The following is a 23,943-nucleotide window of genomic DNA, read 5'->3' on the forward strand; positions in this document are numbered from 1 at the left end:
ACACACACACATATACATAGAAGACACACATCATAGCAATTAAAGTCTGTGCAGCACCATTCAATGTCTTAAGAGACAGCACAGAAAGCTACACAGAGACACAAAACACATGTCCCTCTTATCTAAAATGCTGAGCACACTCACACACAGTCATGTGGCTACATTGAAGCAGACTCAGTCTGACTAGTCATCACATCTGGTAACAAAGTCTGTTTGTCCACAAGAATCACTGTGATTTAGCTGTAAATCTGCAGAGCTGGTCTGGATTGTATTAGAGCAGCCAAACCTTTCCCTTCCTTTGTGGGCTTGTTTTAACACCTGAGTGTTGTTAGATATCTCTCTGTGGCTGCATTGAAACATACTCAGTCAGAATCATTGAAGTTTAGCTGTAGACCTGTCGAGCTGGTCTGGGCTGTATCAGAGCAGCCAAACCTTTCCATTTCACCTGCTGTTATCTCTCTGCCCCCTAGTGGACATAGTATCAAACCATAGGTATCACTTCTATAGGATAAAGGAGCGGCCAGATGTGAAGGTGCCTTGAACAACGGCCAAGATGTTAAGTTAGTCTCAAAAACACCTTTTGACAAATCATCACAACTTCAAAATCAACAAAGTCAACAAGTCCACAGACCAGAGACAAAGAACCATCAGTTACTTCTGAATCCTACCTTCTTCCCATGCCACACTAACTGATATTGTGGGTGTGGAACATACAGTAGTTAAATAACAGTTAACTAGTAGGTCCGCAATGGACTTCATGATATCAGACACAATCACCCCACCCACCACCCCACCCAGACCAACACCCAGCACCCTGGGCGGGACAAGCAGCACCAGAGAGGCAGACTTAGTGTACTGTAGATACAGCCTGAAGAGCAACAGTTTGAGGGCTTACCTGATAGCGAAACACACAGAGAGAGGGGGGGGGAGGAGGCAAACAAAAAGAGAAAGAGAGAGAAAGGGTGATAGTGAGTGAATGAGAAAGAGAGAGAGTGGAGGGCTGTGACAGGGTGGGACAGACAGAATGACGAGAGTGAGAAAAGAGAGAGCAGGGGCTGATCTCGGCTGGGAAGGCCCGTAATCCCGTTTTTCGTGGTCCTGTTTTAATAGCCTCTGCTCGGGAGTCCTGCAATCACTCACTTCTGGGAGCAATTACAGATTCCCACATGCAGCCACTCTCGGTTTCCCTCCCTCTCACACTTTCTCTCCTTATCTCTTTGTGTCTTTCCTTCCATTCCCTCCCTCTCTCTCCATCATCTCTCCTTTCTCTCTCTCTCTCTCTCTCTACTGAATTCATCATGTGAGATATCGGAATCACATGTCTTATTCATATGTCTTGCCAAAACACAGACAAGAGTGTTATATAAAAAAAAACCTTTAAAAAAGGCACAGTGCTGGAATATCACTTGTTTCTCCTGGGACACTGTGTAGCCTAGAAGGTCACAGCTGCTCTTATCGGAGGCCTTTTCAGAGGGCAAGGGGATATATTTAAATTAGATAAACTTGTGGGATTGTGTGTGTGTGTTTGTGTGTGTGTGTGTGTACATGCTTGTTTATGTACATAAAGGGGGGGGGGGGGGGGGGCAGGGAGAAAGAGATGAGAAAGAGACAGAGAGAGAGAAAGAGAGAGTGAGAGCACAATGCAGCGGCTCCAGTCATGAGGCTGCTCAGCTGACCTCTTGTCTGTTGTCTGACCAAATGTTGTCAATTATTAAAAAGACATTAACCACATTAAATGAGTCAGTGAACAGAAGCAGCAATCTGCATGTTGCAAACTAGTACAACAGACCATCTCCATTTTAGCTCTATTAGAATTATTGTTGTTATTTCTATCTTAGGTTGTTATATTACTGTGTCCAATGTATACTCCACTACTCCACGTATCCTTCATAAGGTCAACTAACAAGGAGTTCAAGAAAAAGGACCAGGGGGATGGAGAGAGAGAGAGAGAGAGAAAGATCAGGGTTTTATTATGGAATATCACTTGTTTTCTATCAGATTAAAGCACAGAAATCAAATTCATTATCCTCGCTTAAAAAGAAAAACACACAGAGACACACAAATAAAGTCTTTTCAGCTGACGCCGAGCAGCTAACTCCTGTTTGCCAACTCTAAGCTCTGACCACATGCCAACAGCAAGCCTGTTGCTGAGTTTGCATGGACCTTTTATATGGTTATCTGGCCGATCAAGAGTCCTGTCTAGACTGAGAGGAACGATACCATAAACGTCTTCTTTTCCGAGCAGTTTTGAAATTGACAGTGAAATTTGATCAGAGCATCGTTTTTTGGAGAGGGACATAAGCTAACAGGCTAATGCCTTAGGGCTCAATGCAAGTTAAACAACATCCCTGCATACTACCAAAAAGTGTGTGTCAAAACAATGGAAGTGGTGAGTGAACCATATTCCAAGCCATACAGGAATAAAAAGAATACCTACATCCTATTATGACCTACAATCCTTTTCAGTATGTTAATGCTTGTTTCTTGCTATGGGGATTATTGACTATTTTCTATACAGGCAGTTCTTCAGCCGCTCCAGGAAATCTAAACACAGAGGGCACATTATTATATGCCATGCTCACCATGGCAACAGAGTGGGGAAAGAAAGGTAGTGAGACAAAGAGAGCAATGAAAGGTATGAAACAGAGAGACACTGATGGTTTACAAATTTAGGATATATTATATAGGATATAATGGGAAAAGAAACAGGGAGAGAGAGAGAGAGAGAGAGAGAGAGAGAGAGAGAGGGGAGCTTCTCTGTCAACCTGGACTCCATTACAAAACACAGGAAAATCAGATTTCACTCCGGACACAGCCACCCCGTCTCCTTACAAGTGGCCAGTATTTAATTACATGCCCTCTGCATTTACTATCTGTTAGAGAAAGGTGGTCAGCATACTTAAGAGAAGAGTTAAGACATATAAGAGAAGAGTTAAGGCATATAAAAGACAGTGGAGCCTGGTGATAATTGGTGAGAGCAAATGCTGTGTTTTTCATACATGCATTGTTTTTTATTGCTGTGACAATGCCTAATAAGGTCAGGGCAGAATGTGTCCCTGCACAAACTTTATTTACTAACCAGACTAAACAAGCAATGCACACCGATACAAAAAAAAATTTGACAACAGCACAAAAGTGTTTTTTTAGCTAGACAAGAATAAGTGCAGTGGACAGAAATGCCAACTCGACAGATGAGACTAGTGTTGCGCTACTTCCAGCGTGGCACCGTGCTTCCTTCCTTTGGTTGTCATGGAAGCATTGTCAAGGAAACTGTTGCTTGGTGATAAATCTGCATTTTTTCATTGTTTCTGAGCTTGCTTGTACTCGTGGCCAAGACCATACAGAAACAAAATAACATATGTGTCAGTGTAACTTCTGTTAATGTCAAATTAGCCTATTAGACACTCTCTGTAGTTAAGACATTAACTAAAACAATATAGCTTGACCTGATTCACAATGAACACAGAGCAGCATTAATCTTACATGTAGGCTACCCCTTGTTCTCACACCCCTGCTTTCCCAACTCAACCAATACACCCAGGACAAGGATGGTTACAAAAAAATGTAATTTGGAAAGGGGACATTTTTTTTCTTCTTTTTTAAGGAGGGCAACACTTAAATTCTTAATATACTTTAATATAGGTCTTAAGTGTGACTGGGACATGTCCTCTGTATATATATATATTTTTTTTTTTTTGGGTGGGGGGGGGGGGGGGGGGGGGTTAGCTGTAGTACTGATAGTAAGGGTTGATTTGATAGTGCCCATTGCACAGAGGCAATGCTATAGAGGCTAAGTGCATTCGATAACTTTGCACATAGCTTACTTTGGTCATTCGTCTCTGGGAGAGTTGTTTCGAGCAGGACAGGGGTGTAGTGTTGCAGAGAGAAAGGATCAGGGATGGGGGACAAAAGAAAAGGGGAGAAAAACGGTACATACAGTTCTCAACAGGTGAGATGACATTTCTCCCCCGCCCCTAATGGGAGCGGGCCCTGATACTGTTTTTGGTTTGGGCCATATGCTGCGGGCCTTCAACAGATAGGCCACTGGTGAAAGAAAGAAAGAAAGAAAGAAAGAAAGAAATGCATACATACATGCATACATACATACATACATACATAAATAAATAAGCAAATAAGCAAGCAAGCAAGCAAATAATAAATAAGTAATCTTTAGGCCTTCATATCATTCTTGCAATGGCAGGGAGATAAAATAGTTAATGTTATCTATACGCAATTAAACCATCCCTATACATTTAATAATTTACTAATTTAACCAGCCACGTCCTGAAAGCGACGTCATGCAGAGTCGCAAGCATGTTTTGCGCGAGACCTAGGGCCACGTCTCCCGTCAGACGAGGCCTATTCTGCTTAGCGGCACCAGTCCAAAATGAGGCCGTACTCTCCTACTACCATGACTTGCATGCAAATACAAGTCCCTCGCAGAGCGCGCAGAATGCTCATTCATCAAGTGTTTTGTACCGAAAAACCGTTAACCCCGACCTGTCACGGCACAAACGATATTACGTAGGCTACACTTTCAGTGCACGTTGCTCGCCCACAAGGGTTATGCTAATAGTTGAGATCAAGATGCACACATAGTTCGCAGCCCCCCGCTGCAGAGCATGTGGTACGGTTAGTAGCCCTATTAGGTAAAGTAAGACTTTCTCAAATAGCTTCTTTAAGGCGAAAAATAGAAAGTTAGGCCTAGGTCTATCAAAAATAAAGAGCCTCATACAAAGCCTCCACCCCCTTTATGGTTACCTGAGATGACATATTTCTGAAAGGCAGACCATTAGAAAAACAATGCAACAGCAAAACAGCTGTCTTTTGGAATTGCTACGCCGACTTGACTTTAATCATTCTTCACATAATACTCTCTCTTTAGCATGAGATGCTGTCTCCCAGTCCCATCTCTGAATAGATGGGCCTATAATAGACTTTCGTGGGGAAATGGAATCGACTGTAAAACGTTTTCCACTTTGGTTTTTCAACTGAATGACACACTATGTAGCATGTTTTGACAAAATTATGTCACGGCTATATACTATCCATTCATGGTGCTAGCCTAGAATAACCAGTTTCAAGCCCAAAATGCTATACTGAATATTAGATGAATGCATGTTCGTAGTGTAAGCTAGCAACAGAACGCAGCTGGCCTTGGTGCTAAAACATCACCTCTGGGAGCACTGAGAGACGCATTTGTTTATCTCTTACCTCTGAAATGCCTCTAGTCCACCCAAAAAGGTATAAATCATCCTTCAGTCGTGAAAGACAAACACATCGCACAAAAAACATCTGACATTCTCCTCCGACTGCTGTATTTTTTTTCTATCGAGTCTTGTGCCAATGACGTTCACTTCCGGTGTCGTGCCCACCCCAAATCCCCCACCAACAAATGGGACAGCCGAGTAGGAAAGAGGTGTTTAAAAAAAGTGTACATAATGTTGTACCGTTTGATCACTATCCAGTAGTAGAGGACAAGGACTGTGATGATCTATTTCCGTCTGGAACATCAGAAGATGGTTTCCTAACCCATGAAAGAATGGTATTATTTATAATGTTTACGGTGGCAAAACTGGGTTGATTTGACAGAATAAAACAGATATTTTCTTATGATATGCTATACGAGCAGACTGTCTGATTTCAAGAAGTCGGCTGCTAAACTAGGAGAAACATTAACCAGTAACCATATTGACTACTTTCACCTGATGATGTAAGATCATGTTAATGAGACACAGGACTGTTTCTGATTGACTAAAATATAAAATGTTGTAAGTGTTTTCAACACTGTAAAACAAACCCATTTTGCTTCAGTATTATAATAATATATATATGGTCATATTCATTATACACATCATTATTATACATATGCTGTATAAGTTCCTGGTCTAATTTAAATCTATAACATATCTTCTCTCTTCCTTTCAATGTTTTTTTTTTTGAGCTTCTTATAAGTCACCGCTACACACACTCACACACTGTAGGAATCAGAAACAGAAGATTGAACCCTGGTGACTATTTTTTACTATTTGAGTACAGGCTGAAAGGCAAGATGGCTACTTTGTTAGCAATAGAAAGTTAGCAGGCATGCATGGATAGCATATTGGTTTATTTACAAGCATTGTATTTTCACAATTTGCTAGGGAGGCAAAATAATTGTGCCTTTTTTTTCTGACATGGATATCGGCAGTTCTACATAAACACAGATTGTGGGTGTTGAGTTATTTGGGAATAATAACATATATTGAAAAATCAATGTCTATGTGGAAAGCTGATGGGCAATTACCCTAGCAGTATGAGAAAAAGTAGAGCACTCTTGGTCCAGCCCAGTGCAGGCAGACACACACACACACACACACACACTTGCGTTGATGAGATACTGTCCAACCAACAAGTGAATTGAATCAGATGTTGAGGCATTGATAGCAGCACTCTCTCAATCAGTGTCCAGGCTTCTGTAGTACTCGGCCTCCCTACGGTGCTGCTGGACCGGCATATCCCTCCGCGTGTCCCTTAGCTTCTGCAAGTCCACCTCCACCAGCGACAGGCCTGAGTCTGCGGGCCCCAGGTCCGACAGCACCGTCCCCCAGGGGTCCACGGCCAGCGCGTGCCCGTAGGAGGAGCGCTTTGGGTGGTGGGGGCCAACCTGTGCCGCGGCCAGCACGTAGCACTGAGTCTCTACTGCTCGCGCACGCAACAGCACCTGGAGGAAGAGACAGCTGGAGCTCCATGCGTGCAATACTAGTTGAAGTTTTAGAATGCTTGCATGATGCACTAGATTATATGCATTTCCATTTCCCTAACATTAACATTTATTAATTTGTGTTTTATCCAATGTGACTCATGATAGGGGGATGAAAGTCTTTCACCAAAAAAAAAGAGTACAACTTTTACTGTAATGTGTGATAATAATAATATAAAAAAGATAAAGTTATTAAATAGAAAAGAAACTATTTGAATCCTAGCAATCCTCTTTGTCTATGTGACCCTGTAATGGAATTGAATGCTGTCTCACCTCCCAGTGGGCGATGCCTGTTGCCACGGTGAAGGCTGAGGGATAGGTCAGAATCTCTGCCCCATGCCTCAGTAGGGCCAATGAATGCTCAGGGAAGCGCAGGTCATAGCAGACAGCGAGTCCCACCTGGAGCCAGAGGCCAAAGAGAAGTGATGGCAGGTAAGTATCGTAATGCTAGATGTGGGTGAAAAGATAGTTGTGGGTGAAAAGGCAGGTGAATAATGGGTTTGAATGCAAGAGAAAGATAGAGAAACTCAACTCAACAGATCAGATGGTAAAAAAGTAGGCTGGCCCCACTTGCCTGTATCTCAGTTAATTTTTTTTCACTGAGATAACAGTCTGACTACTTTTAATGCACTAAGGGCGATCAAACAGGTTGCGGTTTTTGCATTGAGATTTGACTTTTTATGTTGTTTTGTAAGCGTTGTGAGACTGCTGCGCACTTTGTTTTTGCAGAGGTGCCCGCGTGTTTCAAATTGAAAAAAGTTTAATTAAAAGCATTTTTATGAAAACATAGTGCATCTTGTGTTTTACATGCAGCAAAGCGCGTCCTGTCTGATCGCACCCTAATCAGAATCAGAATTATTAGATTGTGCAACAGCAGTGGATGGAGTTGGGGGCGGGTCTACGCAATGACCTTGCCAATAGGAGTCTGCACAGGAGGAACAAGGGTGGTGCCAGGGTTGGTGAAGGAGCTCTCCTTCAAGGACACGCCCTTTTCGGCCAACTCCACATCAAAGAGGTGACCCTTCCTGTACACGCTGACAATGTCACCTGCAAACAGGAGATACACGAACGATTTAGTCAGAGTAATCAAAAAGGACATACACACTAAGATTTAGTCGAAGTAGTCAATTAAATAAAGCACCATTTACATATTCTTCCAGGGAAATTCTCATAATGGGAGTTTGATAAAGTGTGTGTCTGTGTGTGTGTGTGTGTGTGTGTGTGTGTGTAAGGTCTGTAGGCCTTAATTTGTCTGTGTATACCATTTGTAGCCTCAAATGCATTTGGGTGTATGTGCTACTGCATGTGTCACCTCATACAAGCATCCTCTAGGTCAGTGGTTCTTAACTGACTTAACTGGTCTGGCTTTGGGACCCATAATTTCCCATGTTCATAAAGTCACAACCCATATATTATTTTTAGTGTTTAAGCTAACGGATATGGGGAGCTACATGGTAAGACACACCAAGTGCCTGTAGACCTAATTGTTTGGAACATTCGGATGTTTGGCATTACATTTGTGAAGTCTTCAACTCCTGATGTCACCTTTCAAAGTACTCAGCAGGTTTCCATGTGCCATTTTGGTTTTGATAGTTTCATGCTCTCATGTGCCAGAAATTCACTTCACACCACACACTGGGGTTTCTGTTCTATTTTATCCTCAATTTAAGTGAACCCATATCCTAGCCTATTTCAAATATTCAGGGTTGCAGCTTACTTGCGTTTACTGCTAAAATTATGTCTAACATGACCAGTCACATAAACACTGTCTATGTCCATGGCAATGACTGACATTGGCTACGAATACAGTCTGTTAAAATAAAGGTCCAATATTTTTTCTTTTAACCACAAGCTCCGCGACCCACTCAGAACGGTTCTGTGACCCACTTTTGGGTCCTGACCTACCAGTTAAGAAACACTGCTCTAGGTGAACATAAACATAAACACAAATGCTACATGGAGCTAACTCACACCCTACCTTGATCATTGAGGATGATGTGGCTGTTATAGATGCGCTTCTTCGTCTCCCAGTTCTCCCCCCGCTCATGGAAGCCGCCCAGGGAGAGCCAAACCCTCAACTTCCTTTCTCACACATACAAGCCAAGGCACACTAAGCATTAAAACAAAGACACTACAAATCAAGCTGAACCACAATGCAAAAACCACACGACTGTGGATTTGGGATATATGGTCCTTCACATCTGCAAAAACTGGCTGGAGGATGGCCTGTATATCGGCATGAACAGCGGCAAAACCAGCTTTTGAGATTTGTATCGCAGTGTTTCCCATACATTGACTTATTTGTGGCGGCCCACCACAATATCAACATTGACCACCACACAATGATTTTCCAGGTTGTACTTAATTGTGCTTAAATCTGGTAAGCATCATAACCACGCTGCGCTAATTTTTTTAAAAACTGTTGCATTCAAGTTAATTCTGAAAACCTACAGTACCACCACAAATATAATTCAATTCTGTGGGAAACACTGTATCGTATTGCATCCTTTGCACAGCAATAATGTAAAAAAAAATAAAAAATAGGTAAGATTTGTATAAGTTACAAGAAGGCCGATGGGTAGTCCATTTGCTGACTTCATATTTCACATGAATTGCACTAAAACACAAAAAGTCAAATGATCCAAAGGCAGTTTGTGACAAAAGGTGGAGGACATTGCTGCTGAACGATATTGTTTGGGCACCTTAAATATTTATACATGAGAGCAAATACCTGGAGAACTTTAAGCATCAGTGTGAAACTTGTCACGATAACACAAGGAGACCAGTCATGTGCTTGCTTGGCAACACTGTTCAGAAAATTGCCTCATATATCATCAACCATTAAGTAAGCCCCCCACCCCCCAAACCCCCACACCTGGCCAGCTCCGAGTAGCGAGTGATGGTCTCGCCTGAGAGGGTCTCGGACAGCTGCAGGGTCTGCTTGAGGTTGGAACCAATGTAATCGAAACCCTCCGGAAGGAATACCATGCTGGCACCGGCCGCCTGTGCTTCTTCCACCAGACGCGCACCGGTAGCAAAGTTTGCCTCTTTGTCAGGAGTTGCGGTCATCTGGCACAGAGCGGCCACAGGGTGTGATGAGGACATCCTGCACAAAATGCAAAGAGAATTGAAAGCAAACTACAGTAAGTCTACAACATTCTCCTTATATTCATGTTTTCACCATTGCATTTTAGAAATCAAGTGTCCTAAATTCCCCCTCGAGATGAATAAAGCATCTATCTTTCTTGTACCCAGTGTTGGTGTCCAGATTTTTGCTATTTTTCAAATGATAAAGCAGTGTTTGTCTCCCCCTAGTGTTCATGTTATATAAAGTTGTAGCTGAAAGGAAACATTTGCTCAATAATATCTTTCTAGAGAGCCATAGTTTTAGTTTAGCAGATTTGGAACAGCATTTTAAAGCCAAAGGCATTCACCATTATTTTTTATTTCACCAACTGTAATCAACTTTATCCCTTTTAGAGGAGGGTTCCAATTAATTTGTGATACATAACTGAAACAATGCTAGGATCAAACACTTTTTTACTGTTTTCTTCTAAAAACTAAGTCTTGTATGGAGATTGACTAGATGTTTGCCGGGATTATTTTTGAACTGTTGTGCTTTTGCCTATATTTTTGTCCCCAACACATTTCTGCTTTGTTGTACTAGCGACTGGATCCACCAACTCTTCGGACTGTCTCAAACAACTCAGGCTTTCCTTGAAAAAGATACCAATTGGCCACATAAACATGTCCACAAGATCGTCTGGGTTTTGAACAAGGACTATGCCGTTCGTTTTAATCTCATGTTGAATACCTCTGTGTAACTCATCAAAGAAGACTGTAATATAAAACTGTGGGCTCAGATGCAGAACAGCTTTCTTTATTTGAGGAAATTCCATATTTAGGTAGACAGAGAAGGGAGCATAACTGTTTCTGGCAAGGGTTTGCCATGACAAGCGTGAGCGACTGACCTGAGTTGTACACATCTATATGATCTCATGGAAGTCCTCAATGCTATATCCGTGTTTAACTGGCTGTCCTGTGACTGAGACGATTGGCAACAATTTTCACCCCTTAGTTTCTTCTTGACACGGTGATCATGGAAAGTCTTTTGGACAGCAAAGATACCGTTATTCTCATCAATACACTGGTACGTGGCATTTACATCAAAAAGCTCCAGGTTTGCATGTTTACGGATGATGTGCTTTCCAATGTTACGCTTGTTCATGAGAACATTGCACATTGGACACCTTGTCCGGACAACAGGTCTCACGCGCCCTCCTTTTGGCCTGGCAAGAACTCCTGGTTCAGATGACTCTGCACTGAGAGAATGAGGTTCTGATAGGGGTGGACACAGCTCTATGCTTGCTGGACATGGATCTGTGTTTGCTGGACATGGCTCTGCCCTTGTTGGACATGGTTCTGCGCTCGTTGGACATCGTTCGGTGCTTACTGGACACGGTTTTGCAATTGCAGAACCTGGTTCTGTCGGGGGAATACTCGTCTCTGCACTGTCTGGACACGCATCAGACAGTGGTGTTTTGATTGATTGTTTAGCCTTGCACCAAACTAAATGTTTATCAAAGTCTTCTTTGCGCAGCAGCATTGACTGGCAGTATATGCAATGGTAATGAAGTTGTGGCCTGCACCCCAAACCACATCGGTGGATAGTGTATCCTGCAACATATGACAACATATGATAAGGGTGAGGGGCCAACATTGTTCAAAGACTATAACAAATGAGGACGTTTCTCCGTCACTACAGTGCAACCCTTCTTGGTTTTGTGGCAACCACAGCTGAGCACAATTCTCAAACCAAACTAATAACTTCTTATCTTAACAACCGTTAGCAAACCACAATAAAAGGCAAGTAAAGTATGAACCATTACAGAGCTACGCGTAACTGCTGTGGTGGTATCCTTCTCCTGTGCAATGCTATTTGAACTGCGCACAAAATGCCTCAAACTACAAATGTATTTCTTGTCACGGGTGGGGATTATTTTGGGGAAAGATCTGGTATGTTATTTTCACATTCTAGCTGTAGGCTACGATGGCAACTTACCCTCATGTTGAACTGCCCGGTTGAAATGTAATGTGAGGTGACGGTTCACACTACTGGCTCTTGTAGGCTTGAAATATTCTGCCGTACAGAATGGACAATGAAACTGGTCGCAGCATGTACGACACTGATCATATTTTGGCAATGTTTTCCCTTTCTGTATGGTAACATGACTAGCGAGCATGATGACAACATTCAAAGGCACTACCGCGCGAGTTCGCAGGTTCACACAAAATCTTCACAGCGCATGCGTTCAATTAATGTCACTGGTCTCAAAATGCCGTTTCAAAACTGCAGCAGGGGTTTGCAGTCACACTCTTTTCTGCTGACTTGCCAAACTGGATGTGTTTTACAATCAAATTATACTCATCTTACAGTAGTAGGCTATGTACAAGGCTTGGCGTGTCATTCTCAGCCGTCTAACGTGACCATAAACTTGAACTTCATGGACCTGTTTTCCCCCCCAACAAAAACAGCAGTCGTTTCCATTTCTTACCTGTTCTGACCTGTGAAGGATATTCGACTAAAATGGCAAATTGAACACCTATGAAATCGGAAAACACAACTGACAAGCATGAGTTAGCTTGTTAACCAGTAACGTTAAAGCAATGTTCAGTCCTTCGGTAACACAGTTGCACTTTGGACTCAAGTATTTGTTGCTATATTAGATTTTCTGCCATATACAGATTTAACGCGAAGAAAAGTCCCATGAATCAAACATGTTTCTCACATATTTTGGGTGCCTATCTCATTTCAAAAGTCTGACACGCACGCCGAACCTGCACCCACCCCGTCCGTCCGCAAGTAATCAAAGATCGTGGGTGTTGGTGTTTTGAGCAGGCATCTGCGAAGACAGTCAAGGAAATATCCCTAGGTCCTCATCCTTCCTCACATCGACTATTCCAAGATGGCAGCCAACAGCAGCAGTAGCACGGGTAGTAAAAGTGGTGGTGGTGGTAAACAGTCTGGCCCGTCGGCTGAGCAGGTAATAATACTAATATTGTAGATAATAGACCACTGTTTACCAGGTAGTATCAAGCATTAGATTATATTTCCTCTAGATACCAGGCAAGCCTGTGAACTCGTGTCACGCCATGGTCACTGTCGTAAGCTAATGTTAGCTTGCAGGCAACATGGGTATGCTAACGTTAAGTTCAGTCGGCTAGTCATATGTAGCCTAGCACAAAATCCACACGCCGTTTTACTCACAATTTGTAATGTTGAGCTTACTACAGTGACTCTACAGCCCTTGCTGCAATTTATTAATATTCTGTCCTGGGTGACGATATTGAAAATGCATTGATATTACTTAACAGCCTCAGACACACCCAGTGGAAGACGTCTAGCATGCTAACCTGAGACGTCACTCTTCTGAATAAGGAATGGGGTGTTTCGCGGGGTAGGCGAACGGAGTTATTTCTGAAGGCACTATGCAGAGGGGTACTCTTAACCTTAGTCATGGAACTTATCCCCAACTAGTTTTGAACTAGTTCATTTTCGTGATGTATGCTAGCGAAGTTGATGTAAGTAACCGTTGTTGATGATGCTGGCAACCCATCATTAATGCTAGCTTATTACAGAAGTAATGTGGCCTTGACACGATGGAAGCATTTTATTGTGACCCATTATTTTTTGTGCTAGTACTGTAACAAATGTTTAGTGTAAGGTGTTTTATCTGAGACAGTGCTGTGATACTGGTGCTGTCTTTTGACACGTAGGTGGTGGCCACCTTCCAAAGGATGCGCCAGGAGCAGCGTAGCATGGCCTCTAAAGCCGCAGAGTTCGAGATGGAGATCAACGAGCACAGTCTGGTGATCGACACACTGAAGGACGTCGATCCGTCCAGAAAGTGTTTCAGGCTCATGGGTGGTGTTCTTGTGGAGCGCACTGTCAAAGAGGTGCTTCCTGCACTGGAGAACAACAAAGAGCAGGTGCATAACTGATTTTTTTTTTTTTCATAAATATCATAAAACTTCCTTTTGGAAAATGGATAAATCACATGCAAAGTTGACAAGGCCACTGTCTAAACCCACACCACTGTCTACAGCTCACCACACACACACACACAAGCTGACATTCAGGTGTCTGGCCCCTGTCAGTGGCTTTCTAAGTCCATCTGTGAGAACGATCATTCTAATTGGCTCTTCATTGCATGACAGATTGTTATTGTAGAAGTGTACTGGCTCTCAGGATGGCCATTGTAGGTTTAAAGGAATTATCCGGAGTAAAATGCACTTTAGATCAATTTACGGATGATTGGGAGTGCATACGTTGAGTTGACACCCAGTTAACATATTTGAACACAGATGACATCATACTGTAAGCTTATTTTGCTTGCACAATATAATATCAGCCTAAAGGCAATTCTAAAAAGCCTGTCGAGTGTGGAGAGATGCATGGTAAGCTATTAGATTGGTAATACAAATGATTGACAGTACTGAAGTAGATCCTGCACCCTCTGGTGTGCATGTATGTTGCAGACAGTGGACTAGACAAGATGGAAAGCCCACTTCAATGAATAAAATAAATCCTAGCCTTCTACCCACAGTTTAGCACATGGATATTTACAATTTTGAATGCTGCCCAACCCACTCACAATGGGCAATATGATCTGAGCATCTTACCAGCATCCACCCATTTTTTTATTTATATTTTTAAGTACTAGACTTTACAAAGAGGTGAGGGTCACTTTTGGCACACGAAAATAATGTGCTCCCCACACCCCCAATGTTGACTTGAAGTTGGTGCCAGTGATCTCAGGTCTTACTTGTTTATGTAATTTAGCAGACACTTTTGTCCAGAGAGACTTACAAATATAACAACACAATAGTTAAAATTAACAGTAAACAGTTATAGAAAGTTGGAAAGGCTACATTTACTCAACTCAACTCAAGGGCAACTCTTTCCACCAGTGAGGAACCTCTTGTTGCTACTACCATTTGTGCCCACTGGCTACATGTTCTCTGATTTGAGTTTTTGCTGCTGTTACACTGTTCTAACACCTGACGAAGACCAACATTGGTTGAAACTTTGTGTAATAAATCACTTCGGGAGCAGCAGCAACAGTGTGTGGGTACTTTTTCTTTATTACACTGTTCTTTCCTCTCATGGGATGAATAAAGTTTCATCACTAATCATTATTCTGCCATCAATGCCACTAGTACTCAGATGTGTACTTGGTGTGCCCTGGGCTTAAAACGTTGTCGGTTTAGTCTTTCTTTTCCACTACCTCTGACCTGGTTTATACCCTTTCAGATTGGCAAGCTCTTGGAAGTGCTCAACCAGCAGATGCAGACCAAAGGGCGGGAGCTGACGGAATACCGGGAGCGCTACAACATCCGATTGGTGGGTGAAGAGGATAAGGGTAAACCGTCGGCTGGCTCATCCAATAAGGAGGCTGGAGATGGGGGCAGTTCTAAACCCAGCACAGGGGTGCTGGTGTCGTAATGGACTTGGAACACACAAATGTGACCTCCTGGACACATAACAGGAAGTGTAGCCAGATGCTTGCCTGGCAATGGCAAGGCGTGGTCTTGGAAAGCCAGGATGTGCTGTGATATGTTAGTGGTGTTTGGGGTGGTTCATCATTGCAAGCAATTGCTTTGCGTTGTTGCGTTTCCTCTTCTTAAAAAAAAATACAAGTCATACAAAGTAGTAAATATGTTTTGTGTGTTTTTGTCTCACATGGTTATGGAAATATGAGGCGTTATGCCTTTTTTGTTGTGAGCACTAACTTTAACAATGACAGAGGAAATAAGCATTTGCCACACGATTACAAAACATTTCACTGAAAAGCTCTTAACTTTGATAATCTGTCTTAAAATTACACACATTGGGCCATGGGCTTAATTTTTGTGTATAGAAAAAGCCATTGGTTGCACTGACGGAGGAGATACCCAAGAGAAACACAATCACACCTGCTGACCTTTGACTGACGTAAACACAGCCAGTAATTGATATTACTTGCCATGTAATAACTATTTCTGTGGAGAACACCATTTTTTATTTTTGCCTTTTGTTTTGTTTACAAATAAATAAAATAAAAAAATGTTGCAGTCAGTGGCATTGGCACTTGCATGCAAAGTTATCAAAATTGTTTTGTATAATAATTTATTTGTGAGTTTATTGCACTGTGAAAAACTGTCAAACTTCATTTGAAAAATGGTCATACTTCATTTGTACCTCTAAATACTGAAGTGATTTAATTTGACCATGAGGAGTTTACACCTCCTGTGTAGAATGAGATAAGGCACTTAAAAACAGTTCAGATGTGTGTTATTCATGAATTAAAGGTTGCATATAAAATACTTATCTTAAAGGCATTCTAGTGGTACCATTTTCACCACTCCAAAGAATCGCAGCCTGAAAGACATGCTGATAGAAATAAATTTGCTTGGACCCTGGCTGACAGAATCAATTGAGAAGCTTAATCCTATTATTCACATTCACATATATTTTTCACATAGATCTCCCATTTCTTGAGGTCACAAAGCACTGTTGGTACGAAAACAATAGTTTTACCTAGATGGATTTGCTAGGTTGTCAAGTTAGTGCTTCCAGGCAGCTATAATGCTACACTCTGGGGGCATGCTGTCTGGATTATTTTCTCACTCAGTGATCACTCTAATCCTGAAAAGATTTGTCGACGAGGATGGGATTCGAACCCACGCGTGCAGAGCACAATGGATTAGCAGTCCATCGCCTTAACCACTCGGCCACCTCGTCTCATGTGCGCCAAAACAGATAACCATAATATTTGTAGAAACGCGACCACAACATTCTGATGGATAAAATGGTTTTCATTTTCCCCGCATGTATACTCATTTTTCCTAATGACTCACTGTCTAATGTGGGACACCTAAGCTCCAGTGGGTGTCTACATTTAACAAAAACTTTTATGTAAGATAACATGAGCGATTGTGGTTATTTTGTTTCCTACACTAAACTAATGACAAAAAATCATACAGAACACCTGCAAACATATTATTATATTATAATCAGTCTATTAAACGATTTTACCTAAATTAATTCAAAATGCAATTTAATGACTGAAATACCGGTATTTATAAAGCTAAAGGAATATCATGTTTTTTCTTGCTCCTCTCTTAGGATAGTTACGGCAGAAGCACGCACCCGCCGCATCATCCGACGTCGCCTCTGAGTTACCTTGGAGCGTTTAGCTGTTTTGAAATGTTCATAATCGGTTTTTACTGAGTATAATTGACATGGTGTCTAAATATGAATATGATGTGGCTAATTACCACCCCGACTCCAGTGGCATGGACATATCAACGAGTGCATGCGAACAGGTAACGTTATAGCCTACATCTGGGGGAGAACCACAATGCAAGCTTCAATGCAACCAGCAGCGAGCTAAGCTAGCTATGCCTTGCTGATGCGCAACACTTAAACGTTACTAATTAGCGAGACAGATGATAACAGCTGTTGTTACAGTCACACACATTAACTTCTATAATGCATTTTTCGAAAAAATGTTCCGTTTTCAAAGTGATTCTGAGTGCCCTGTTCATTGTAGCGTTATTGCAGTTGATCTATCTGTCATTCCTGTCGAGATTCCACGGTAAACAACAGCGCTATAAATACTTCGAGTTGTTTGGTGGTGGGAGCAAGAGAAATGCCCACCAGACTGAGAAAAACTCTAAAAAAGAACACCTCCGGTACTCTCTGTCCACTGGCGGCATTTTCGACGCCAGCGGGCAGTACCGAGTTTATAAAAACTTGGTAAAAAGTGACTTCTCGACCAATCAAAAGCCTGGATCAGGCACAAGTACGAACACACTCGTGCTTGCTACGCACACTACCATTAACAATCTGCACCACCTAGACTCCCTGTTAGAGCGTTGGAAAAATCCCCTCTCTATTGCCATTTTTGCACACGGGCAAGATGTCAAATTTGCCACGGCGCTCGTGTACGCCCTTAGCATCTTTTGCCCTCACATCCAAGCTCTAGTGGACTTTAACCTGGTCTGCCCGTCGGAGGAAACCGCGAGTTTCCCAGAACAGGACCGAGAGCATTTCTCAGGCCTCGAAGACTGTGCTGGGGTATTTGCCAAGCTAGGTTCTCACAGAGACAAGTATAAAAACTATGCCATCGGGAGCAATATCTCCTACCCTAACAACTTACTGCGTAACGTGGCCCGCAGTGGCACAGATGCCGCCTTCATCCTAGTCATCGACATGGACATGGTTCCCAGCGATAACTTGCACCAGCAGTTCCTCGACATGGTGGCGAGGCGGAGGCCAAATACAGAAGAAGTGTTCGTGCTCCCCGCCTTTGAGATCCGCCACACACGAAAGCTTCCCGCCACCAAGCCAGAGCTGGTGCAGCTGTACCAGGTGGGCGAGGTGAGGCCCTTCTACGAGGAGCTGTGCCCGCGGTGCCAGGCGCCCACCAACTACTCACGGTGGGTGAACCAGCACGAGCACGGGCCGGACCAGCTGGACGTGGCCTACACGCTAAACTGGGTCGACCCGTGGGAACCCTTCTACATCAGTGCTCGATCCGTGCCACTGTATGACGAGAACTTCAGGCAGTATGGATTCAACCGCATCAGCCAGGTGGGTTTGGGACACACCCACACATAAATATGAATGTGCACAAGAGCATAAGCATATACACACACACACACGTGAAAAATAGTGTGTGGACACAGACATCTTTTGAGAAACGAGAAAGGCCAAGAGGCGAAACACACACATTGACAATCTTTGATGTTCACACTGAGAGGACAAAAGATTGTAATAACATTTGCATCCTCTTCTCTACCTCTCTTGCTTCCTCTGCTTTCCTCCTTTCCTTTTCTTGGACCATTCCTCTCCTTGTCCTCCTGTTCTCTCCACTCTTTCTCCTTTCTCCCGTGCTGTTTTCTGTCCTCTCTTCCAGGCCTGTGAGCTGCATATAGCTGGCTACCGTTTTTCCGTGCTCAACTCAGCGTTTGTGGTGCACCGTGGCTTCAAGGTGCAGGGCGAGTTCCACAGCCGCAAGGACGAGGAGAACCGACGTAACCGTGTGCTGTTCCGCAGCTTCAAGGAAGGCCTGAAGACCAAGTACCCAACCTCTCCCAGACGTTGCTGACACACACACACACACACACACACACACACACACACACACACAGACACTCTCTACTGTGAAGGCTTCCATTAGATAATAGATAACAAATAAATACAGCATAAAGCATTAATATGAACACAAACCACAAATAAAACAACAAAATGGCCCCCAACGATGTAAAGACAGTTGTAGAGAGGCGCAAAATTCAAAGTGGATTTATTTATTTTTTTGCCTTTTTTATTTTGAGGAGTGAGAACACTAGGAGATTGGTTTGAGTTTCAGGTCATGTTTACATTGATTAACAGTTACTCTGAGTCAAACACTAAATCACAAAAACACAACTTCATTCACTTGTGTCCAGTGTGCTTGTATGCTAATAAGTTTTTTTTTTTTTTTTTTTTCAAAATATATGTTGTATATTTTCATAAATGTCTGAGTGATATCAACACATTTCATGCTTGTTAAAATGATAAAACCATGTAGCACTAATGTAGATGGATCACCTGTTTTCACAATACAAAACAAAACAGAAAGTAGAACTGTACTGGCCAACATGGAAAACACTGTCTTTAGAGGACATACAGAGTGCCAGTTTGGCAGTGTATTTTGCCGACAGTGCTTGCGCACTGTGGCCAGAGTGAAATCGGACGCAAAAAGGGGGCAGAGTCTGGCCGAAGTTAATTAGATAGATAGATAGATAGATAGATAGATAGATAGATAGATAGATAGATAGATAGATAGATCAGATATTAACACTGGTTGCATGTGATTGGTTTATTTAATTTCACTTCACCAGAGAGGTCTCGCCCATTTTAAAGGTCCTGCCTTGACGTAGCTTCCCGCTTACCTATATTGCTGCAGAACTTGGGCCCAAAATGTGGAAACATAACCATGAAAACAGGAACCACAAGGTAGCAGCAGTGGATCACGACAGAGGGTTTGTGGACTCTCAGAGAAACTTCACAATGCTCTGTTCACCATCCATCTTTTAGTTGCAGCATTATTATGATCGATCCTTGGGATAACAGTCTAGTCTATAAACACAAATACTCTCAAAGTGGCACGAAATGAGACCTGCCTGTCGAATTCGCTTGCTGATGTCTTAGAAGATACGGACAGCGGAAGATGGGGAGATCGGTCACAGCTGTGGACATTTTGTTGGACTTGCACACTGGAAGACTGGAAGTGGAAGCTGTTTTTTTCACTCTGTGACAATTTTATTGACATTACAGCCCTCTTGAGGGTTGATGGATCATTGTCAGTTTGCACTGCAAGTCCTTGGTTTGTCCCTTTTAGAAGATATCAGGTGGCACGTTGGCAGTTGGCCCATTTGTTGTGCATTAGGTCTTGGAGGTGACCCCAGTCAGTGTCTGGTTGAAATGCCTTTTTGATTGACTGAGGTTAGATATTTAAGTACACTACAAACTGAGCAAATTGTGGTGATTTTATCTTTTACTTTTTTTGTGTGTTTGCACTGATGGTGGTGATTTGTGGTGGGAATTTCAGATTAGTTGAACCTATGTGTTGCTTTTGTGTGTTTATGTTTGGAATACAAACATGTTTTTTTTAAGAGATTAAAAACACTAAAGAACATATTTTGCCTTCTCCCATACATGGTTTTAAGTGTCTGATTAAACTGTTGCTATGATTAGAATTCATAGTTATTTTGTATTGTGATTTTGCTATTTATTGAGGAAAAGTTCTACATATTTAGTAACAAATCGACATAAAACATAATTTTGAGGTTGCGGTACTTAATCACGTGTTATCATGGCTTTTGAGGCACTGTTGTATTGCACTGAAAGTCTATAACATTTCTGAGGTTTTTACATGCGAGTGCTTCTATTCATTTGTAACCTTTGCAATCCTTTCCTGTAGCTGTCCTGCAGAGTTCACTTTAGTTCAGTGTTGCCCCCAATAACACTACCAGTGCTGAATGGCTCACTTCAGTTCAGCGTTGCTCCCAATAACACTAGTGCTGAATGGCTCACTGCATCAACGAGCACATCAAGCCCACCACAAGTTACTGTTTGCAAAATTATTTTGTGTTGTTTTCTATTTAAAGGTATACAGTTATTTATCTGTTTGTTTGTTGATATTTTGCCTGGGTTTGGTATCTTAATAAAAGCTGTTATTATTGAACCTTGTGTTCTCTCATTTTCATTTGTTTTTTTTATTTGTGTATGAAAGAAGGAAAAGGAAATGTGCATGTGTACAATTGTGAGACTATGAGAAGGTTAATGTCCAGCAGACTTGAGGATGCAGCAGAGCCATATAAAGGTAGAGTACCTTTATATGACTCTGACTCTGCCTGGGAGTGTACATGTCTGCAGTGCACATCAAACCACAAGGTAGCCTATATGGAAGTCAGCCAGCAGGAGGCAGTAGATTTAAACAGCCCTGCTGAGATCAGACCTCAGTTATACTGACTAGTTCAAGCTCCTGCAGTATGTCTGACCTTGTTCATATTGTCAGAATTCAAAAGGCCTTATGTTTACCTTAGATGGTCTAAGCAGTAATGTAAAGGGAGTCTTCAAAAAAGTCCTGCAAACAATGCATATTATTTAGGACAATATTCAATACAGCTGTAAATGAATGCACCTTAATTAGGTTCCCAAGGCCTTTGGGAATAAAAACAGCCCCACAATAGCACAGCCCCTCCACCATAATTCTCATTAGGCATGGGGTTCTTTTCAGTATAGCCATTCTTCTATGTATGCCAAACACACCTAAAGTGTTTCTAGCCAAAGAGTGCAATTTTCATTTCATCTGACAATAGACCACACTTCCAGACAAAGTCACTGTACCATTTAGTAACTCCTGCCGTTTACATTGGTAATTAAATAACTGGACAGGCTTTTCTCCTGGCATGCCCTCTAAATAATCTATTAGCAGTGAGGTCACTTTTAAAAATGTTTGGGGGGTGCCAATAATTGTGAGCAACATGTTTTAGTTAAAAAGTATTTATTTTTTTTATGAGATTTTCCTTTTTCTCAAAATACTTGCTTCCCTTCAAGGTTGGATTTGTTTTATTGTGAGATTACAATAAATCACCAACAGATTATTTTTTACCAGTTTTTAGTCAACTTTAGCAGAGGTGGCAATAATTCTGGAGGGTAGCCTACTGTACATACACTAGACTATCGGGCAAATTGACAATCACACACATGCATGCACAGACATGCATCCACACGCAGACACACACACAAACACGCACACAGATTTATTGAAATCTGTGAAAATGATTTATTTTCACGGAACGGATGTACAGGACTGAGCGGCAGTCATATTTTGTACCGCTATGCGGTTGGAGAACAAGCGTTATGTAAATGTCAGCTATTCATCAGGTTTATGCTCCTATGATTAGTGGTTTTGGCGCTTTGAATTGGACTTTGCACTTCATTAAAAAACGATGTCATGTTTGCAAGGTTTTAGAACACTTTTACTTCACAGCGTTTGTGACAGTCACTCAGTCAATTTTAGCAGAGGCGTTAAGTCTGAGTGAAACACCTTCTATTACTCATCAATCATTCTAGCCTCTTTGTCATCACGGAATGTCATTAAAAAAACAAGTACATATTGATATCCCACAATCTTAAAGGTGCTCTAAGCGATGCCACACGTTTTTTAGGCTAAAACATTTTATGTCACTTACTGCAAACATCACCTAACCAACCGCTAGCTGTCTGTGTCCTGAATACATGGCAAAACCCCCGATCTCTGGACAGCCCAGGCTCCAAAAACGGCAACAAAAACAACCTGGGCAAACCTAGCCGATAAAAGCATAACAAACTGTTCCAGCAAATCACAGACGAGATGCGCGTTTAGGAGAGTTTCAATTGCATGGGAGGGAGTGGGAGGAAGTAGTGAGCTAGCTCTCTGTTTTGTTTGAAAGTCAACAGAAGTGACGTTGCATTGCTTAGAGCACCTTTAACAGAAAAAGAAAGTATAATAAAAGTATACTCATCAACCTTCTGGTTTCAGTGTAAGCACTTCATTATCATGCACCACAGTAACTGAAAGTAAAAGGACAGTTCATGAAAGATACTAATCAGTTTCTCATTTGCTATGGAACATTGCCTGGCATGTTGGTCTTCCAGCAAAACATCTCCATGTCAAACTAAACAAAATAACCCTCACTGATCACTGAAAAAGATTAAATGTCAATCTAATAATTCAAAAGAAAAAACACATATGCATATACATAGTTGTGTCCAGTCGGATTAAGATTAATGTATGAAAGACAATAAATAACCTATGATGTGTGTAGTTATCTGTAAAAATCAACATCACACCACCACATCTTTGCTAGTTTGTAGCCAACGCAGTTATATACCAGATGAGCACACTGTTTAAATAGCAAATGAACTTGCACACCCATGGGCATGCTGGTGAAAAATGAGGTGTGGTTCAGTGCATCGATCACACATCACATTTTTTATGCCACTGAAAATGATAACAACACTGACCAAGAAGAAAATAAAGCGGTTGTCTAAGTCTAGAGGTAACATGAAGTCAGTGGATGCAAAACAGCTAACATTAGCAGTCGTTGACAAACACTGGAAATTTGCTCTTTCTATACCCGTTTTTCAGAATTTATGTGACTGTTTATTCCCTCCACTGTACCCATACGTGTTGACTATGTGTTCAGTGTGAAAGTCTGAAGAAGAGCACAGCTTTACGTACATTAAATGTTAAACAGGAGCTGTTTTGGTGTGTGATGCACTGTTATATGCCACATTCTATCTCTGACCAGTTGGCATCATCATGTACGCTCTCTCTCTCTCTCTGTTTGGGAAGAATGACTAATCTTTTGTAGTAGTAGCCGTGTGTTGCAGACAGACCCGCTTTCACCAAGAATGTTTGTTTCGTCTTCATGCAATTACGGACACATGTAGTAAAGTATTATTTGTCTCTACAATTACAGCTCCAGAGGAAAATACTATATACTATATAAATACTAAATGCCCCAAACATGCATGAGCTAAAGGACTACTGCAAAGGATGAGAGATAAATGCATAAATAGAAAGAATTCAACTTACATCTCTGAAATCACGTGATCGATC

General features: G+C 41.9%; 4 protein-coding genes and 1 non-coding gene across 11 annotated transcripts in view; 2 read left to right on the forward strand and 3 right to left on the reverse strand.

Moving 5' to 3' along the window:
• The window catches only part of clcn3 (chloride channel 3), a 40,285-nt gene extending 34,955 nt beyond the window's left edge, over positions 1 to 5,330 (reverse strand). For 2 of the 4 annotated variants that reach the window (XM_076288886.1, XM_076288883.1), the window contains exon 1: positions 5,215 to 5,328. The gene's annotated coding sequence lies outside the window, so the exon portion shown is untranslated. Of the gene's footprint in view, positions 1 to 5,214 lie in introns of all 4 variants that reach the window. The other 2 variants (XM_076288881.1, XM_076288884.1) reach the window with 2 other exon arrangements.
• A 762-nt stretch (positions 5,331 to 6,092) lies between these two features.
• On the reverse strand, positions 6,093 to 12,651 carry nit1 (nitrilase 1). 4 transcript variants are annotated; one of them, XM_076288888.1, is made up of 7 exons: positions 11,805 to 12,651; positions 10,714 to 11,419; positions 9,618 to 9,848; positions 8,721 to 8,824; positions 7,653 to 7,789; positions 7,016 to 7,141; positions 6,093 to 6,703 (listed from the first exon to the last, which is right to left on the reverse strand). In XM_076288888.1, the coding sequence occupies exons 1-7, from the start codon at positions 11,983 to 11,985 to the stop codon at positions 6,437 to 6,439; spliced, it is 1,752 nt and encodes a 583-aa protein (XP_076145003.1). In that variant the 5' UTR covers positions 11,986 to 12,651; the 3' UTR covers positions 6,093 to 6,436. The 4 variants fall into 4 exon arrangements, with proteins under 4 accessions (XP_076145003.1, XP_076145005.1, XP_076145006.1 ...); XM_076288890.1 differs by lacking the exon at positions 10,714 to 11,419 and having other exon boundaries at positions 12,298 to 12,345; positions 12,532 to 12,642; XM_076288891.1 differs by lacking the exon at positions 10,714 to 11,419 and having other exon boundaries at positions 11,805 to 12,641.
• Positions 12,652 to 12,677: 26 nt separating this feature from the next.
• pfdn2 (prefoldin subunit 2) lies at positions 12,678 to 15,894 on the forward strand. The gene is made up of 3 exons (XM_076288893.1): positions 12,678 to 12,786; positions 13,520 to 13,732; positions 15,057 to 15,894. The coding sequence occupies exons 1-3, from the start codon at positions 12,709 to 12,711 to the stop codon at positions 15,246 to 15,248; spliced, it is 483 nt and encodes a 160-aa protein (XP_076145008.1). The 5' UTR covers positions 12,678 to 12,708; the 3' UTR covers positions 15,249 to 15,894.
• Positions 15,895 to 16,444: 550 nt separating this feature from the next.
• Positions 16,445 to 16,526, reverse strand: trnas-gcu (transfer RNA serine (anticodon GCU)). Its single transcript has one exon. It is a non-coding gene; the product is annotated as a tRNA-Ser (tRNA).
• A 410-nt stretch (positions 16,527 to 16,936) lies between these two features.
• On the forward strand, positions 16,937 to 21,478 carry b4gat1 (beta-1,4-glucuronyltransferase 1). The gene is made up of 2 exons (XM_076288892.1): positions 16,937 to 18,380; positions 18,706 to 21,478. Exons 1-2 carry the CDS (start codon positions 17,277 to 17,279, stop codon positions 18,895 to 18,897), a joined length of 1,296 nt encoding a protein of 431 aa, XP_076145007.1. The 5' UTR covers positions 16,937 to 17,276; the 3' UTR covers positions 18,898 to 21,478.
• The last annotated feature ends 2,465 nt before the right edge of the window (positions 21,479 to 23,943 follow it).

Source organism: Alosa pseudoharengus, unplaced genomic scaffold (genome assembly GCF_046254945.1).
Source record: "Alosa pseudoharengus isolate Yale_2024_CS ecotype anadromous, Long Island Sound unplaced genomic scaffold, YU_APseudo_1.1 YU_APseudo_1.1_scf_17, whole genome shotgun sequence".
In the NCBI taxonomy this organism is placed as follows: Eukaryota; Metazoa; Chordata; class Actinopteri; order Clupeiformes; family Clupeidae; genus Alosa; species Alosa pseudoharengus.

Bases quoted from the DNA above. Each gene is read 5' to 3' on its own strand.
- b4gat1 (XM_076288892.1), top strand. From the start codon at position 17,277: ATGCATTTTTCGAAAAAATGTTCCGTTTTCAAAGTGATTCTGAGTGCC. The intron at 18,381-18,705 runs GTGGGTTTGGGA...CCTCTCTTCCAG, and splicing joins GATTCAACCGCATCAGCCAG to GCCTGTGAGCTGCATATAGC.
- pfdn2 (XM_076288893.1), top strand. From the start codon at position 12,709: ATGGCAGCCAACAGCAGCAGTAGCACGGGTAGTAAAAGTGGTGGTGGT. The intron at 12,787-13,519 runs GTAATAATACTA...TTTGACACGTAG, and splicing joins CTGGCCCGTCGGCTGAGCAG to GTGGTGGCCACCTTCCAAAG. The intron at 13,733-15,056 runs GTGCATAACTGA...ATACCCTTTCAG, and splicing joins TGGAGAACAACAAAGAGCAG to ATTGGCAAGCTCTTGGAAGT.
- nit1 (XM_076288888.1), bottom strand. From the start codon at position 11,985: ATGCTCGCTAGTCATGTTACCATACAGAAAGGGAAAACATTGCCAAAA. The intron at 8,825-9,617 runs GTGTGGGGGTTT...TGTGTGAGAAAG, and splicing joins CGCTACTCGGAGCTGGCCAG to GAAGTTGAGGGTTTGGCTCT. The intron at 7,142-7,652 runs GTCATTGCGTAG...CTCTGGCTCCAG, and splicing joins TGCAGACTCCTATTGGCAAG to GTGGGACTCGCTGTCTGCTA.